The sequence below is a fragment of the Dreissena polymorpha genome, chromosome 13, assembly GCF_020536995.1.
Source record: "Dreissena polymorpha isolate Duluth1 chromosome 13, UMN_Dpol_1.0, whole genome shotgun sequence".
NCBI classification, from domain to species: domain Eukaryota; kingdom Metazoa; phylum Mollusca; class Bivalvia; order Myida; family Dreissenidae; genus Dreissena; species Dreissena polymorpha.
Window position 1 is genome coordinate 56773270 of NC_068367.1, and position 17329 is coordinate 56790598.

Here is a 17329-nt window from a genome sequence, read left to right on the forward strand (position 1 = left end):
AAAATAAAACCGTTGAATTTATTAATTGTGTAATTGCTTAAAATTTTCGCGCTATGGTACGTAAACACACATACGTAACTATCAGTATTTGAGATCATTATACTTAGTTACTTCGCTATTAAATAAATGTACTGATTATATATAACATTCAACTTACATATCGTGCAAAATTAATTTAATTTGCATTCTTGTTCTTTATTTTACCCACATTTTTTAATTGTATAATGAAAATCAAACGATACTACTTCGGCTACAAACGCTAAAATGCTAACAACAAAATATGTAAGTATCAAATAAGAAGAGATGCGAATTCGTTGGACACACATGACCCACTTTACGTCGAATAGAAAGGGAAAAAACGTTTCTATATTAAGCCAATTTTAGTTTCAAAAATTAAAACAGAATGAACACACCATTTTGTGAGCGATACGATGCGAACGTAAAATAAGCGGCCCAACCAAAAATAAGTTATTAACACATGAAAATGAACATTGTCTAGTTTGTAAAATTTTTACCCCTGTGCATGTACGCAGGAAAACTAAATAAAATATATAGCATACATTTACAAAATTATTAAAATAAATTGTACAATACATTTTATTACGAAACTGGCATGTTATCAACGCAAGCCATTTCAAATTTGAAATAACTTTTGTTTCTACAGAGCTGTTCGAGCGGTATGAAATTGTTTACGTACTCTAAATCATTTTCACTTCTTAAGGCGTTTCGGTTAACCGGTTATTAACCGGTTACGGGATAAGGTTAACCGGTTAATGATTTTTGTAACCTCTTGCATCCCTATATTTTATATAGCAAATTTCCTTAATTTTATATTATATTGCTATTTTATATAGCAAATTGCCTCGGTTTTTCTGTTTAATTGCCATTTTACATACCATACAAGGTACTTTAGTACTATTTCCTCCATTGTTATCACAAATATATAAATAATATTGGTTGGATTAGAGCTTTTTGGGTTTGTTTTAATGCATCTAGGTAATATTTGGTCTTTTTACCATTTTACATCATACCTTTTTATAATTCTCCTTCAATTATATACAAACCTTTTCCATTTACCGTGCACTCCCTCTGGTCCAGGGGAAACAACCATTGTAGACTCCATCCCCACAATTATCTCCCTTAGTTCAACTGAGTGACATCACCCCTGCTGGCTCTTTTTCCCCCACTCACATTGGCCTACACTTCCAAAAATCTCTTCTTCTTTCAACCCTCCAAGGTGGCAACATATATTTTAAATATATAAACGCATATAGTTCTGTACATATTGTAAATAATGTACCTTTTGTACAAATTTAGTTGTTTTTTTCTCATTTTTAACTGTAAAGCACATTGTCTTACCTTTAATTTTTATGTGGCCCTATAAAGGTGACCGTTTGGAGACACGTAAGTTATTACCCTTAACATATAAGGGTTTTCTACTAAACCCACTTTTAAATATTGTTTTAATGCCACTCTGGGGGGACTTCTCTTCTCCATAGCCCACTCCTCCTTAAGTTCCATACAGGCAGGGTCTTATGTTGGAGCATTACGGCTATATTCCCTGTCTGCAAGTGTTTAACATTGAGCCACATACATAAACTTATACACATTACATTTTTAATAACTCAATACTCAATTGCAACATTAATATATATTTGAGAGTTATACTCCCTATGTGTTATCATATATTGTCTTTTTTCCTTCTTTTTCATATAATTGCATGTACACATGCAAACTCACTTTACATTTGAGAGCTGTTAAATCAGGCTCTGGCATCCCTACTAATTAATGTTCATAGATAAACATATCTCTCCAGTGATTAGATCTTGTTGTGTGGCATTTCGTTTAAACCTTAAATATACACATAATAATGGTACTTGACTATGTATGTAAATATATAGTGGCAATGTTCAACCACTTTGTGATCTGGAAAACCCTCAAGTATTATTATTTTGTTTCTCAAACATATTACACATCGGTGTATTCCTTTTTCTATAAGCATTATATTAAAATAATCCTGTTTGGATTCTAACATTTAAAACACAGATCACAAAGTCTAAAGACTCCAACAAACCCATTGCAGTATATACTGAACAGTGGGTCTAGTAATGATGATGCCACATACAACAGTATGTGTGTTTTCACCATCTTTACTTATAAAAATTGGGCTATTATTTCTCTCTCCTCCTTAAAAAACAAAACAAACAATAACATACAATAACAACATCATATAAATTAGGGATGCAAGAGGTTACAAAAATCATTAACCGGTTAACCTTTTGCCATAACCGGTTATTAACCGGTTAACCGAAGCATATGAAGTAGTTATAATGATTAAGAGTAAGTAAAAATGTCATACCGCTCGAACCGCACTATAGAAACAAAAGTAATTTCAGATTTGACAACGCTTGCGTTTATAACATACCAGTTTCGTAATAAAATGTATTATACAATTTAATTTAATAATTTTGTAAATGTATGCTATATATTCACATATTATATATATATATATATATATATATATATATATATATATATATATATATATATATATATATATATATATATATATATATATATATAATTTTTCCTACAATATCTTCATTTTCACGTGTCATTAACTTATTTTTGGTCGGGCCGCTTATATTAAGTTCGCTCACAAAAATGGTGTGTTCCTTTGTTCAGTCTGTTTTAATTTTTGAAACTCAAATTGACTTAATATTCAAATCATTTTTTTCCTTCCAGTGCGACGTAAAGTGGGTGGTTCAACAAACCCGCATTTCTTCTTATTCGATAATTGCATATTTGTTGTTTGCATTTTAGCTTCTGTTGCCGAAGTATTATCGTTTGATATTCATTATACATTTTTAAAATGTGGGTAAAATAAACGACACAAATTGAAATTTAATAATTTATATAATCAGTATACGTATTTAATAGCGAAGTAACTAAGTATTATGATCTCAAATACTTACAGTTACGTATGTTTGTTAACGTACCATAGCGTGCAAATTTTAAGCAATTACACAAAAGATAAATGTAACGGTTTTATTTTTTAAATATTTTTAATTGATGTTTAATTATTAAATAAGTTAATAATTTACTTTCTTAAATAAAACTTACATCGGACGGTAATGGTGGAATCGTTGGATGTAAATTATACTAATGATATTATATTCTGATAAAGAAATACGCCGTTAACTCGACAAAATTTCAACTACGAATGCAATTCTTGATAAAATTGTTACTTATAAACATTTTCGAGAGCAATCTGTGTTGCATATTGGTTAACAAAACATCAAAATAAGCCTTCCAATGTATCAACTGATTTTTATCGCGAGTTCGATTAAGTGTCAATAACGTCTTCGCTAATAGCTCGCACTCCCCGCAGTTCGCTAGTTACATTTTCTCGAGTCAAACAAAACAATAGGGCCAATTATCAAAATGTTACCCCTTTTTGGTATCACAAAGGTATTGATTTATTGCTTTATTACTTTGATTGCTGACACCTTATTTATTACCATCGATGGTGCGGCATGTTGTTTTAACTAATCGCCAGCGCAAGTTGGCAGTATGTCACGCGCAAAAAGTAAAATTGTACGAATTTTCCATGAAAAAAACATAATCAATTACTTTTTCCCAGGTTAACCTTTTCCCGAAAATGTAACCGGTTAACTGTAGGTTCGGTAGGTTAACCGGTTAACCGGTTAACCTCTTGCATCCCTAATATAAATAATAATAATTTATAAGAAGTACAGTAACATAACATAAACATAGTAATTTATAACTATAAAACAAGTCAAAGTTCTTTTGGATTTATTCATCCTTTTCTTTCATTTATATTTTCTGCATATAAACTATTATTGTTTACTTTTTGTTAAAGTGCAACGTCCGCCGTGGGAAAATTCTATTTATAAATGGATTGACCTACTTGTAATCCTTAATAAGAAATTTCGGCCAATCAGCGCCATCGTTTTAAAAGTGTATCAACCAATAAAAATGCCGCTTTTTAACAGCGTTAGGCCCAGCCAGTGTAAAGTACTGCGTTTTTTTATAACGCTTCTTAAATAAGTATAGATATTTTTAAACCAATAGATTTTTATTAAGGCACCGCAACAACAACGCAAAGTTTTCTATTTATATCAATGGTACAGCTCAGTAAAATCGGGCTGTCCATTTTATGGCCGTTTTCGACCTTTTTATGCAGAGTTTTATGTTAAGCAGTGTGCTCGGGCAATGGTTTTTAACCGAAGTCCCGAGGGTAAACAATCCCATTAGTCAGTGGACAATAGAGGTCATAGTTTTCATCTGATCTTAATGAAATATGGTCAGAATGTTTATCCTGATAATAACTGATTTTGAATCGTTACAGGGCTCCCGCTGCCGTTCACTAGATTCGCCAATGGCGAAAATTTAGCAAATTCAGCACATGAAATAAACGTTCGGCAAACGATTTTTTCCTGACAAATGCCGTCCCAGATAATTAACTCTTTCAGCTGTAGACTGTGCTTCAATACATCGCCGTGTTATTGACCTGAAAAATTGATACGCAGTCGGCATTAACACTGGTCAGAACTGGTCATCGCGACAAAGGAAAATGACTGGTGTGAAAACAAAACAATGGTGTAATCGTACATCTTATCGGCTTAAATAAACAATATCTGATTAAAGATTAAAGATTGCTGCCAATTTCAATGAATTTGAGTAAAAGCCGTTAGCGAATTATCAACTTAGTCACACAATGAACGTAAGTAAAGAAGTTGATAATTGATTTTAATTTCGAGAAGTTCGTAATGTTTGTAATGATTAAAGGCTAAATGTGTTACAATTGTGAATGACAATAGATGAATGGGTATAAAACCCTTGACATTTTCGGCGAATGTGTTGTAAATTGCGACTGCCATTATGGCGACCATAGGCAATAAGCGTCCTTTGGACTCTTGATGAATCTAATAACACAGTCTAAAAAAAATCAAATCTGATAATAGATCATTCAAAGATGTTTGGCTTTCGGAATTCAAGTGGTTAGACTATAATGCAAAATCAAAAACGATGTATTGCAAAATATGCATACAGTTTCAAAAATCAAATTCATTCGCTTTTGGTGTAGTACGTTGAAAAAAGACAACATTTCAAAACACGAAAAATCAAAAGGTAATAAAAAAGAATGACAATCTAAATTAAAATGAATATTCATGAACAATTTTTCAAAATGAGCTTTTTGTGTTGAAATTTAGCATATTTAATTTTGTTTATTTCAGATCACAAAGAGGCCTCACAAGCTTGAAGTCTGTAAACATCAATGATAAATGCGCAGGCTGCAGCAAGTTCCAAAAATGAAGCGGCTGTAGTGTCGGCTATGACTAATGTGTACTTTGCTGCACAACATACTCTCGCATCATCGCTGGTTCCAGACCTGAACAGTTTGTGTGTCTTGCAGGTAAAAAAATAAATAAAACATCTTTAAAACAAATTTGATTTGTTTTAAATTGATTGAAAAATTTGATTTTGTTTAAGTTTGCTACAAATATTGAGCAAAATATACTTGAAATCATAAATTATATTTTTTGGATGCAAATTTGTATTAATATATTTTCAGGGTGCGACCCAGCTCAATGACCTTCGAGTTGACAGCCATACGTCATATGAACACAGCTCCAGTGTGTCGGAATTTCAAAACTGTATGGCAGACGTTCTGAGGAGTGATCTTCTCCAGAAGATGCAGACATCATGCAAGTACAGTATCATGATCGATGAGAGTACAGACATTTCAGTGAAGCAAAATTTAGTGACCTATGTTAGACTTTTGGATGAGTTTGGAATGGCTGAACTTCAAAGAGCAGTTGAAGTTGAGACGGATTATGGCCTTCTGCTAAAATGTATGTTCAGGATATCATGTGCTCATGTAATGTAAATTTATCATATGCTTATTTTATGAACATGTACTTGAGTTATGATGTATGTACTTCTATAAATGGTTTGTTGTAAAATGTTTATTTTTGTTATGCACACATGATGATTATAGTAATAAACATAGTAAAGCTTTGTTTTGTAGTTTCTTCTTTTTCTTAGCCTAGACTTACAACAGGTGGTTCCTAATGCTTTGCTAAAACTTTGGCTACAGTTTCTAAAATTTGGCTACAAAAAATTACATTTGGCTAAAATGTTGGCTATAGAAATTTTTGGGCCAGGGGGAGCCCTGATCGTATATGGGTCATCTGGGGTCAAAAATTAGGTCACCGGGCCAATGCTAGTAAATCCTTGTGTAGATGAAAGAGGCCACAGTTTTCATCACGTCTTAATGAAATTTCGTCAGAATGTATTAATTAATTAAATCTGGCTTGGTATTGTATATGGGCTGATAGATATTAAGTTGATATGGCAAGGTTATTCAGGTGAGCGATTCAGGGCCATCATGGCCCTCTTGTTTCTCCATGAAATCTGAGTTTATTAGATAATGAGATTTTGATAAAAGCCTTTGATGGGCATTTTTCATCTTAGAGACCTCATTGATGATATGAGCTGTGTTCTAGGAAAACTGGTCTAATCAGAGACAACACTTACCCCTTTCTGGAATTGTTCGCTTAAAAGAGGTTTAAACGAAAATCCAGTGTAGGTGAAAGTGCTGATTAGCTCGGCGTTTTCGGAGAAAACCCAATGTATTGTCATAGCCAGCTCGTCGTGTCGTCTGCCGTCCGTGTCATGCTAAAACCTTAACATTGGCTCTAAAATCAAAGTGCTTCCACCTACAACTTTGAAACTTCATATGTAGATGCTCCTTGATGAGTTCTATATGCCACACCCATTTTGGGGTCACTAGTTCAAAGATCAATTTCACTGTGGCCCTAAAAAAAATAAAAAAAATCTGACAAGCTTTTATTTATTCAAAACTGCACCAGTAGCCGAGCGTGGCATCCGTTATGCTGTGCTCTTGTTCTATACTTAAATTGCAGGTTGGCTTGTGTCCTTTGCTCTGGCGGGATTGCTGGTTGCTGTTCTGATCATTTTTGGCGTGTGTGTGTTCAGACTGCGACGACGTTCAGACACCACCTTGTACAGCAAGTTTGACATCTCCTCCTAACCCATGACCTCTCAGAAGCAAAGTTAAAATGGCTATATGCAACCAGCATAAAACCAGAACAGCCTGCGAGTAACTCGTCTGTTAACTTTTTATGCTGTTTGCTGCTCATCAGTGCCTTTTCCACTCAGAAACGCATTTTTACTAGTTTGTTTGGAAATCAAATTAAATCGAAGACCTTACTTACTAGACTTAAGTTTTAACTCTTTCAGTGCTGGAACCTAATTTTGAAGGCCTTTGCAAACAGTTTGGATCCAGATGAGATGCAACAGAACGTGGCATCTTATCAGGATCCAAACTGTTTGCTAGTCTGATAGTATTCTTTGAAAAAAAATCCAAGAAAATGCTAATTTTAGAAATTCAGCAGACGACATTTTAGCAGACGACAAATTTCCCAGCATGCAAAGGGTTAAAGGCTTCATTTTCAACCCTGTTGTACTGATGAGCAGCAGGCAGCATAAAACCTGAAGAGACTGCAAGTTATACGCAGGCTGTTCTGGTTTAATGCTGGTTGCATTAAGCCATTTTTCAATTTGCTTTTGACCTTGAAATGGTTTAGCAAGACCATCTTTGGAATCTGGAGGAAAAGATATTGAAAGAGATTATGTTAAGTGTTAGTAAATGCTTGACTGGTACAGTAAGATGCATATTAATAATAATTACTAATGTAAGTAATTACCAATATGTTATTATTTCATTTATAGTTTTGTTTTATTTGTTTTCTTGTGGAAAGTGATTATTATAGAGGGTTTAGTGAGTTTACTACAGAAATGCTGCACATGTATCAGAATTGTTTATAATACTTTAACTAAAAAATTGCAACAAGTTTGTTTTTTAAATCCTTAATATGTAGTGTATATTAATAGTTATACAGTTTATATTAGAAACTGTTAGCTTAATTGTTATTTTCAATTTTGCGCACTGGTTTTTTTATTATGGGTAAAAAATAAAGATATGACTATTAATTGCTTCTACTATTTAGGATGGTGGTATGTTGTTACAGAATGTCAATTGTACATTTTAAAATGCAGTTATTTTTTCATATATATATATAATAAATTGCTATGTTGAATGCAATTTGTTTTATACAAAACTTACAATTCAAAACCTCATCAATACTTTATTAAGAGTAGAGCAAAACGTCAAAAATAACTTCATGTATTTTGGAATGAAGAACATGGTTGTAGCAATAGACATGTACTTTAAATAGTGTATGAAATGTGGTTTGTATGTTACAAAAAAGATGTTATTTTGCAGTCCGTAATGTAAACTCAGTTATAAATTTATTTTATTCATAAAAATACATTTGAGCCTCGCTATGGCATTAAACCAGGTTTAATGCATGTGCATAAAGTGTCGTACCAGATTAACCTTTGAATTTTGCACAGGCTAATCAGGTACAACATTTTCTGCCTAAATTTGTTTTTCTAAGCAGAGACGTTCTTTCACAGTAATCGGACAGAAAGTGTTGTCCCTGCTTAGCCTATGCAAACTGCACAGGCTAATCAGGGACGACACTATACGCACTTGCATTAAACCTGGTTTTTCCAGAGCAATATCAATTTTATGTACCAGCTTGTTGAAAGCTTGATATTGCAGTCAAGATGGTCAAGCGTATGTGTGGTACGACGTCCCAACTTGTCTGGACTGTAACTTTGACATTCATCATACGATTTTAAATACCCTACCCAAACTGTTCACCACGTAAAACATTACATATGCACATCACTAGAAAGAGTTGAACAGCTGAACATCAGTTTCCTGTTTGAATTGTGGAATAGTTAGTTTTTTTTTATAGAATTATTTTAATAAATGTGTAAATGTTTATTTGGATAAAAAGACTGAATCTGATTATATATGCAAGCTAGAGCATCAAGGTTTGTTAAACTAAAAAGCAGATAATGTCACTATTGTCTTGTACAGCTCGTACAGCTGTTGGGTGAACAGTCTTAATAGCCCATGCAATTTTTGTATCTGTCAGTTACTTACATTAGTATATCAAAAGGCTTCTTACACTTATATACATAAAATGTATGTATTTAATGACTGAACAATTAGTGAAATAGTCTTTCACACACAATACTCAAAGATGAACAACATTCCACTTACATCCAGATTGAGGAGTAGATATCATTTAGGAGTAGACATCATTAACCAGGTTTTCCAAAAGAAAAAACTGGTTATTAGATTGGGGAATGTCGGCTGGCAGGCGGGCGGGCGGAACAAGCTTGTCAGGGCCATAACTTTGTCGTTCAATGTGAGATTTTTAAATCATTTGGCACATTTTTCACCATCATTAGACGGTGTGTCGCGCAAAAGAATTACGTCTATATCTCCAAGGTCAAGGTCACACTTTGAGTTCAAAGGTAAAAAATGGCCATAAATAAGCTTGTCCGGGCCATAACTATGTCATTCATTGTGAGATTTTAAAATCATTTGGCACATTTGTTCACCATCATTGGATGGTGTGTTGCACGAAAGAATGACGTTAATATTTCCAAGGTCAAGGTCGCCACGACTAAAAATAGATTTATTTTGAAACAAACGGGGTTAATTGATAAACAATCAGTTCAGTTTGAGTTGTCTCTCTTTATCAGACTTTTTTTTTCAAATTGAAAACCTGGTTTTGTGACAATTTTTTGTCCCATGTTTTTCTTCTTGAATCTATTTTAGAAATAGTAATTGATGTATTTATATTTGCTTAACATGCACAAAATAAATTTTGCAACAAAATTGTACAGATGCTTTTGTATTTTCCCTGAACAAAATTGAATGTATTCATGTTTTTGCATGATCTATTTCACATTTATTGTAATGATGCAAATAAAAAAGTGCCTTTTGACGTAATGGAAAAGAAGCAATTATTGTAAAAATGGTTAATTCTTTGTTGTGCCTTAAGTCACTCATAAAAAACTTGTTTTATTTTATCTTTGCATTGGCATTGAGGAATTATCACCCTATGTGATAGACTTAGCTGGTTTGCAAGAATGTGTAAAACATTAAACATCTGAAACATTTTGTTGACTGGCCTGATATAATCTTGTGTTTTAAGTATTATTTAGTGGGTTGTTTTGTTTTTTCAAATACATTAATATTTAAAATAGAAATAATGGAATAACTAGAAAAGCCGAGTTTTGATTTACAATAATTTATTTGAGATACAAATGAATGGAGTAACCAAATAAGCAAGTTGATGATTTCTTAGATTTGTTACCAGAAGGTCTCTACACTGATCTAGTATTTGCCATTATGCTGTTTTCGATGTAACAAGTGGTAAAGTGATTTTAGTTAAGTAAAAGGTTTGTAGTTTTTACATCAGTACACACATTGGAGTTTAGAATGTGTTTGTTCCTTCCATAAATTTGTTTCATCATTCTGTATACATGAATGTATGATTTAAAGAGTTGCGCTTTTTGTGCTCCTTTTTGTCCCCTACCTGTTTCACCGGAGGGGACTTATGGTTTGCGCTCTGTGCGTCTGTCTGTGAGTCTGTCACACTTCTCTTGATCCTGCGATAACTTTAAAAGTTCTTCATATTTTTTCATGAAACTTGAAACACGGAGAGATGGCAATATGGACATTATGCACGTCATTTCATTTTGTTTCTACGTCAAATTCTGGTTGCTATGGAAACAAAAATAAAAATTCTGACAATGGTGGAGCCGGTATGGGACATATATTTCTTGGCAAAAGTCTTGTTATTATCTGCATCTCTATGTGTAATCAAAAATTATTTGATTAAACATGTACTAGGCTGTTTTTTTTAAGTTATTTTTACTGAATTAACAAAAAGATTGTTTGAACTTATTAGCCTGATTTAAAAGAATCATTTTCACATCTTAACTGTGACAAGCCATTGTAATATTTGCCCCAATCAATATGCCTATTGAATAGTTTATCTATTGCTTTTATCTGGTTGACTAATTGTTGTTGAAAATGTAAATTACACCTTTGCTCCTTAATATTGGTTTAGTTGTTGTACATGTACAATGCATATATCCTCCTTACCACTGTGCTTTAATTAATTGCATATTTAGATGTTTATTTTCTAAATAAAATATTTATTCTGTCCACTCGCTCTTCCGTTCCATCGTCCAGGAAAGTTGTTCAAACATATGCTACAGAGTTTAAGAATATTTTAAGAGTTCCAGACTATAACACGGTCGGTTATCACGGGTGCCACCTCTGAAGTATCATTGGCACATTTAATAATGCATCGCAAAAAGAGGTGGCGCCTGTTATTAACGGCCGTGTATTAGGTCATGCAATTATTGTTTTAAATGTCTAAGCGAAAACACAAACACAAAATAAACTATTTTGGTTTAAATGTGTACAGTTTTTATATTGACTAACTTTGACCTTGTTTACCTATTTTCATCTTGTATTCAGTGTCTAATACATCTACGCTGGTGGATCTGGAAAAAACAATAACATTATTGACATTATTTTAGAATTTCTTGGATAAACCCATTTATGCCTAGTGTCTAGAAAAAAGGCCTTGGCGAACGATGCAGCGTCTCATCAGGGTCTTGGCTGTTTGCTTAAAGGAATTTCTGTAAGAAATATTCTAAATATAGAAATAAATATACTAGACATCCCTAATTTTGGAAATAAATTGGTCCAATTTAGAAGAATGGGAGAGCCCACCAGGCATAAATGGGTTAAACTGTGCTTATTGGACAGTGTTGTGTGATAATTTTATACAGGTTTATTACTTTCCCCTCAGTTGAAGGATATATTGGAGTCACTGTCCGTCAGTTCGTTTCTGTGGTTCGTCCACATCAATTATTGAACTGTTTTGAAATTAAGCAACCAATTAAAATTGAATTGTAATATATTTATTCAACTCGAAGTAAAGTTAAGCAGTACACTTTTCTCCCCAAGTAATACACACAGTGTTCTTTGCCCTTCAACATAACTGACAAAGCAGTACAGTTGCGTAAGTTACTTTAAAGGGGAATTTTTTCACAGATTTTTACGGTGACATAGAGGTGACATTTTTAACTCACCTGAGCACAACGTGCTCATGGTGAGCTATTGTGATCGCCTTTTGTCGGTCGTGCGTCCGTCGTCAACATTTGCCTTGTGAACACTCTAGAGGCCACATTTATTGTCCGATCTTCATGAAACTTGGTCAGAACATATGTCCCAATGATACCTCAACCGAGTTCGAAACTGGGTCATGCTGGGTCAAAAACTAGGTCACTAGGTCAAAAAAAAAGAAAAACCTTGTGAACACTGTAGAAGTCACATTTGATGCCCAATCTTCATGTAACTTTGTCAAAATGTTTGTCTTAATGATATGTTGGTTGAGTTCAAAAATGGTTTCGGTCCATTGAAAACCATGGCCACCAGATGGCGGGGCAGTAACCCTTATATGGCTATAGAGAAACCTTGTGAACACTCTAGAAGTCACAATTTTTGCCCAAACATCATGAAACTTGGTCAAAACATTGGTTTCATTGATATCACGGACAAGTACGAAAATGGTCCCGATCGGTGAAAAAACATGGCCTCCAGGGGGCGGGGCAGTTTTCTCTATATGTATATAGTGAAAACATGTGAAAGCTCTAGAAGTCACATGTTTGGTCCAATCTTCATGAAATTTGGTCAGAACATTTGTTTCCTGAATACAACGGTTGAGTTTGAAAATGGTTCGGATCGGTAAAAAGAACATCGACGCCAGGGGCAGGGCAGTTTTGCTTATATGGCTATAGTTTAACCTTATTAACACTCTAGGAGTCACATTTATAGTCCAATCTTCATGAAACTTGATCTGAACATTGGTTTTTATGATAGCTAGGCTGAGTTTGAAAATGGTTTCGGTCTGTTGAAAAATATGGCCGCCAGGGGGCGGGGCAGCTTTGCTTATATGGCTATAGTGAAACCTTGTTTACACTCTAGAAGTAACATTTATAGCCCAATCTTCATGGAACTTGGTCCGAAGATTTGTTGTATTGAAAGCTTAGCTGAGTTAGAAAATGGTTAGAGTTTGTTGAAAAACATGGCTGCCAGGGTAGCGGCAGTTTTCATAATATGAATATATTAAAACCAAACTCTAGTTGTAATGCGGATGTTGGTGCACAATGATGATGATGATTATGATGATGATGATGATAATGATGATGATTATGATGATACTGGTTATGGATTCAGAAACATTAACCACAACCCAAATATCTAATTATAATTATTGGCGTCGCCCTGGAGGGCGGCGACTAATATGTAATGCATTTTTTTTTCGCTTATGGGAGGAGAAGTTATTTTACGGATCAATGTATATATTTTTGTTTTAAGAATATCTTGCATAGTGGTGATTTTTTGTGTTAATTAATGTAAATAAGTACTGCATTTGTGCCTATTACATTTATTACAACATTTATTGCCAATAATGCAAAGCTAATTGTTTTAATTAAAAACTGATCCACAACTGATCACAGGGGAAAGATCACAGGGACTGGGCAAATACGCGAAACTTTCTGGTTTTGTATGAAAACAAATGATGTTTTGTATAAAAACAAAACATAATCAAAATATATTTATTTTGTGGTTTTACTAATTTGCTTACTTGTATTTAGTGGAGAATCAATGTTGTACGATATTTGACAACCTATCGCGCAAGCAAGTTTATTGAAAGGCGTAGTGGTACGAAATCGTACAATGTATTATTATTAATAGACATATAATAACGATCGCTATACACAACATCACCAAAAAGCAGTACACAAGTGAATGTCAGCCGGAATAGCTCACTTAGACTGGAGTTGTTTACGCAACAGTCATCTAAAGGCCCCCGGTTCAATCCCGGGTTCCGGCACAAACGGAACAGTTCGGCGGCTGACATTTTTTTCAGTCAGGTTAATAAATATAATAAAGCTTTATTTTATGTAGACATTTTAAAATCCATTTTACTACAATTGGACATTTTTATTAAAATTAATGGATGCAACGTGGTGACAACGTTAATTAAAATTTCTTACATCACTTAAATATCTTATAAAAAATGCACGTGTTTTTATATTAGCAAATAAATGCAAACAACACATCTATTATCCATGTATTTTTATGGTTGTCTATCATAGGCCTATCCCTACCCCATATAGAGCGCGAAGCACGACACGTATTATTGATTGTAACAATGAGTTGCGATAAAGGAAGCAGCCGCTTATCAAGGAGGAGCTGTGTCCCAGCAACACGTTACCCTAGAGTCAAACACTCCTTGGAGTGTTTTTTTAAGAACCACATAAAGAGCGCAAAGTGCGACACGTTTTACTATCCAGGTGGTATGGGCCCTTTAGCATTATCCGACCATTACGTCCATAGTTATCTTCCTTAGAATTTGAGAAATTTTGAAATCCTTGTTCGAAGTCCAAAATTTTCATCCGATCGTTCCAAAACTTTGACAGGTTTTTTTATCAATGAGGACCCAACCCAAACTCTATATGAGCAATATCGGACCATAAGTCCAGAATTATGTCTCTTTGAATTTAAAAATAAAAGTGAAAAACTGCTTGGTTAGGTGATTTTGTCAACAATTTTCATCAGATTCTTTCCAAACTTACAGTGTCTTCATATCAATGAGCATTTTTACCTCATTTAAAATGAGAAACATCGGGACAATAAGTTCAGATTTTTTTTCTATTAAATTTGACAAAATAAAAAATTTCCACTTGTTTAAAAGATTTCACAACTTTCGTCTGAATCTTTCCAAACTTGTTAAGTGTTTTTATATCAATATTACTCGAACCCTATTGAAAAATGATGAATATCGGTGCAATATATCTATTATGATCTTTTACTGAATTTCAAAGTATTGTGAAATGCAGCTTCTTTATACAATTTACAGTTTTCATTCATTTTTTTTTCAAACTTTTATAGTGTTTTCATATCAATGAGTACTCAACCCCTATCGTAAATGAGCAACGTAAGAATAAGTTCAGAATCATCTCTCTTTGAAGTTGAGAAAAATATGAAATTACGCTTACAAGATGAAGCAGATTGTTTAAAACCTGCACAGTTCTGTTCCATTAATGAAAACTGCACACGGATACCAGTAAAACAAGGAAACCAATGTAAATAAAATGAATTATGAAATATTTGGAAGTTACAACACAAAATCATAGATAATGGTTATTGGGGGTTATAACACAACATCATAAATAATGGTTATTTTGGGGTTATAACACAAAATCATAGATAATGGTTATACCAGTATCTTCTTCTATTTTGTTTAAAATAATCGGCCAATATATTAATATTTACAGTAGACAAAAAATCGTTCCATGTATATTCATTGAGTGCCTTTTACACTGAAATTCCCGACGCCCTTTGGTGCTTTGCATCAATACTTATCTTGTTGCATTACTCAAATTAATTATTGCCATTACTTATGAGTGTTATCTATATCTTTGCAGAAATTTAATATAGTGATAAAACCAATAAAACAACCAGAAGTGTTGCATATGAATCTTATTTGACTTTTTATTCACTTATCCTAGGCTACTCTCTATAAAACTGATTTATACCTGTGCCTGCATTGTTGCCAGGTGGTAATTGTGTAACACTCCTGGAAATTGACCCCAATTAACTGGGCACTTTCATCAAAGACCTTTGTGTTGATGTCAGATGGAAACCATTCATAAGATGGATAAGACATTACAACTTGAAATGTTTTACCCCTACAATTTTCAGTTAGTCAGTAGTGTGTGTGTGTGATTATGAAAGAGTTGTGATTTTAGCAGGTTTTATTGTTGTTTCAACTGGAAATATCAATGCAAGGTGAGTCATAAAATTGTTCCGGTTGTTTAAAAACACTTTGTCAAAAATGTGAACAATTTGGTAGTAAAAAAACAACAACTTATCACATCTTTTAAGAAGCACAAACAACTGTTTGAAGAAAAGTTGATTTGCATTTGTTTGTGCAAGGATAATGTATTTTTGCTACAGATTTGTTGTGCATTTAAATTGCAAATAGTTTGGTAGTTGTTTTGATATGATACATTTTCAAGTGTCTTGTGTGTGTTTACTTCTATATTTGCACACATTTATAACTATAAGAAAGATCAAGTGATGTTTTGTACTATAAAAGAAGATCAATATTGAATTTCTAGTAGCTGTACATATACTCGTACTCATTTACTTTTTATGCCCCCCTTCGAAGAAGAGGGGGAATATTGCTTTTCTCATGTCGGTCGGTCCGTCCACCAGGTGGTTGTCAGACGATAACTCAAGAACGCTTAGGCCTAGGATCATCAAACTTCATAGGTACATTGATCATGACACGCAGATGACCCCTATTGATTTTGAGGTCACTAGGTCAAAGGTCAAGGTCACTGTGACCCGAAATAGTAAAATGGTTTCCGGATGATAATACAAGAACGCTTATTCCTAGGATCATGAAACTTGATAGGTAGATTGATCATGACTAGCAGATGACCCCTATTGATTTTCAGGTCACTAGGTCAAAGGTCAAGGTCACGGTGACCCGAAATAGTAAAATGGTTTCCGGATGATAATTCAAGAACCCTTATGCCTAGGATAATGAAACTAAATAGGTAGATTGATCATGACTAGCAGATGACCCCTATTGATTTTCAGGTCACTAGGTCAAAGGTCAAGGTCACGGTGACCCGAAATAGTAAAATGGTTTCCGGATAATAACTCAAGAACGCTTATGCCTAGGATCATGAAACTTAATAGGTACATTGATCATGACTGGCAGATGACCCCTATTGATTTTCAGGTCACTAGGTCAAAGGTCAAGGTCACAGTGACCCGAAATAGTAAAATGGTTTCCTGATGTTAACTCAAGAAAGCTTATGGCTAGGATCATGAATCTTGATAGGTACATTGATCATGACTCGTAGATGACCCCTATTGATTTTCAGGTCACTAGGTCAAAGGTCAAGGTCACAGTGACAAAAAGCATATTTACAAAATGGCTGTCACTACAACTGAGAGCCCTTGTTTATAACTGACTTTGATATATGATAACAATTCAACATATTTTATTTAATTATGCAAAAACTATTTTATAAAAACACAATCTCTTGAACAAATACGGTTGTTTTTTAGTATCTAAAAGTGTTCTTGCTAAACAGATTGTAAACAGTCGTCCCCTAAAAGATGCTGAGATGCTTATCTAATGATCTCAAATTTGGACAACAATTTTTTGAAAAATGTACTTCCATTTTCTTTTGCTGATGCTCATTATTAAGTTACTGACCTCATATTACTTTTATCCAAAATAAT

General features: G+C 33.7%; 1 protein-coding gene across 5 annotated transcripts in view; it reads left to right on the forward strand.

Annotated features, from left to right (window-relative positions):
• LOC127855391 (prostatic acid phosphatase-like) overlaps positions 1–11149 on the forward strand; it is a 53810-nt gene extending 42661 nt beyond the window's left edge. For all 5 annotated transcript variants that reach the window (XM_052390909.1, XM_052390910.1, XM_052390911.1 and 2 more), the window contains one exon: positions 6954–11149. In XM_052390909.1, the coding sequence (XP_052246869.1) occupies positions 6954–7081 (128 nt within the window). In that variant the 3' untranslated portion in view covers positions 7082–11149. The remainder of the gene's footprint in view (positions 1–6953) is intronic.
• The last annotated feature ends 6180 nt before the right edge of the window (positions 11150–17329 follow it).